The sequence below is a fragment of the Asparagus officinalis genome, chromosome 4, assembly GCF_001876935.1.
Source record: "Asparagus officinalis chromosome 4, Aspof.V1, whole genome shotgun sequence".
NCBI lineage: Eukaryota > Viridiplantae > Streptophyta > Magnoliopsida > Asparagales > Asparagaceae > Asparagus > Asparagus officinalis.
In genome coordinates this window covers 20,506,217-20,507,336 of record NC_033797.1, presented here as the reverse complement: position 1 = coordinate 20,507,336, position 1,120 = coordinate 20,506,217, and the positions used below count along the sequence as shown (strand labels likewise).

The window sequence follows — 1,120 nt, the reverse complement described above, 5'->3', positions numbered from 1 at the left end:
AGCCGGCGAATTACCTCCCGCCAAAACCTCCTTGTAATACTTCGCGTACAATCTCGTATTGTGATCCAGCGCCTCCGCGTACTCCCTCTCCAGCTCCCTCAGCTTCTCACCCTGATCCGGCCTCACCGACAAAATCAACGACTCATTAAACAAATCATCATCAAAATCGACCGTAATCGACAAATCCGAAGGATCCGGAATCGTCTCCATAACAATTCTATGCCTCGATTCGGTGTACCAGCCAACAATCGAGCTCATATGAGGAAGAAACAGAGACTCCCAGAGCTCAGGCGCGAAATCGATCCTCGAAAAGAACGGATCAACGCTAAACATCTGAAGAACATTAACAACACAATCACGACTTGAATTATCTCGAAGCTTGTACAAATAAGCTAGGTTAAGATGCGCCCAAGCGGAAAGATAAGAATTGGGGACTCCGGCGGTGAACTGAGAAGGATCGAGCATAGCGCAGATCTGGAGCATGCGCTCGGCGTGGTCGAGGCGAGCCAGCTTGGTTTCGAGATTCGAGGTGGCGATGGCGTCCTCGAGAGCGTCGATTCCCCAATCGAGGTTCGCAAGGACGGCCGGCATCGGAGCAGAGTATTTGGCGCTCGGAGGCTGGCGCGTGCCTGCCCGAGTTTCCGGCTGTCGGCGGCGAGGCGCTCCAAGCATTGGTCTTTGTGCTCGAGGCGTCCGTCGCGGTCGAGGAGGCGATCTTGGATGAAGCTGCTGATGGTGGAGGTTAGAAAGCGACACGTGTCCTTGCCGCCGAATGCCATTCGAGACATTGGTAGAAAGTTTGGAGGTTTTAGGGTTTTCTTTCTCTTAAATTGATTGAAAGATTGGTTGCCGGCTTTGTGCTGTGACCTGATAACTGGAGAGAGGAGGAGAAAAAGTCAGAGAGGGGGAGGGAAAGGGTAAGTTGCGTTTTGGGACGGTTTTGGCATTAACGTGTGGCTTTTAGAACTGGAAGAGCGGCGTTTGTTATTGCTTGTGTGAGTGTGGTGCGTTACTGAGAGGTATTGTTTAGTTAAGTAATGGCGTGGAGGGATGGTATGCGATGAGTGCATATTTAAAGGTTGGGGATGGCGGGATGACGCTGGTAGTTGGAACGGTTCTT

The 1,120-nt window shown here is 51.5% G+C and overlaps 1 protein-coding gene across 1 annotated transcript in view; it reads right to left on the bottom strand.

Annotated features, from left to right (window-relative positions):
• The window catches only part of LOC109836875 (putative E3 ubiquitin-protein ligase LIN-1), a 10,545-nt gene extending 9,689 nt beyond the window's left edge, over positions 1 to 856 (bottom strand). The window contains 2 exon segments of the mRNA XM_020404914.1: positions 3 to 648; positions 651 to 856. Coding sequence (XP_020260503.1) covers positions 3 to 648; positions 651 to 788 — 784 coding nt within the window. The 5' untranslated portion in view covers positions 789 to 856.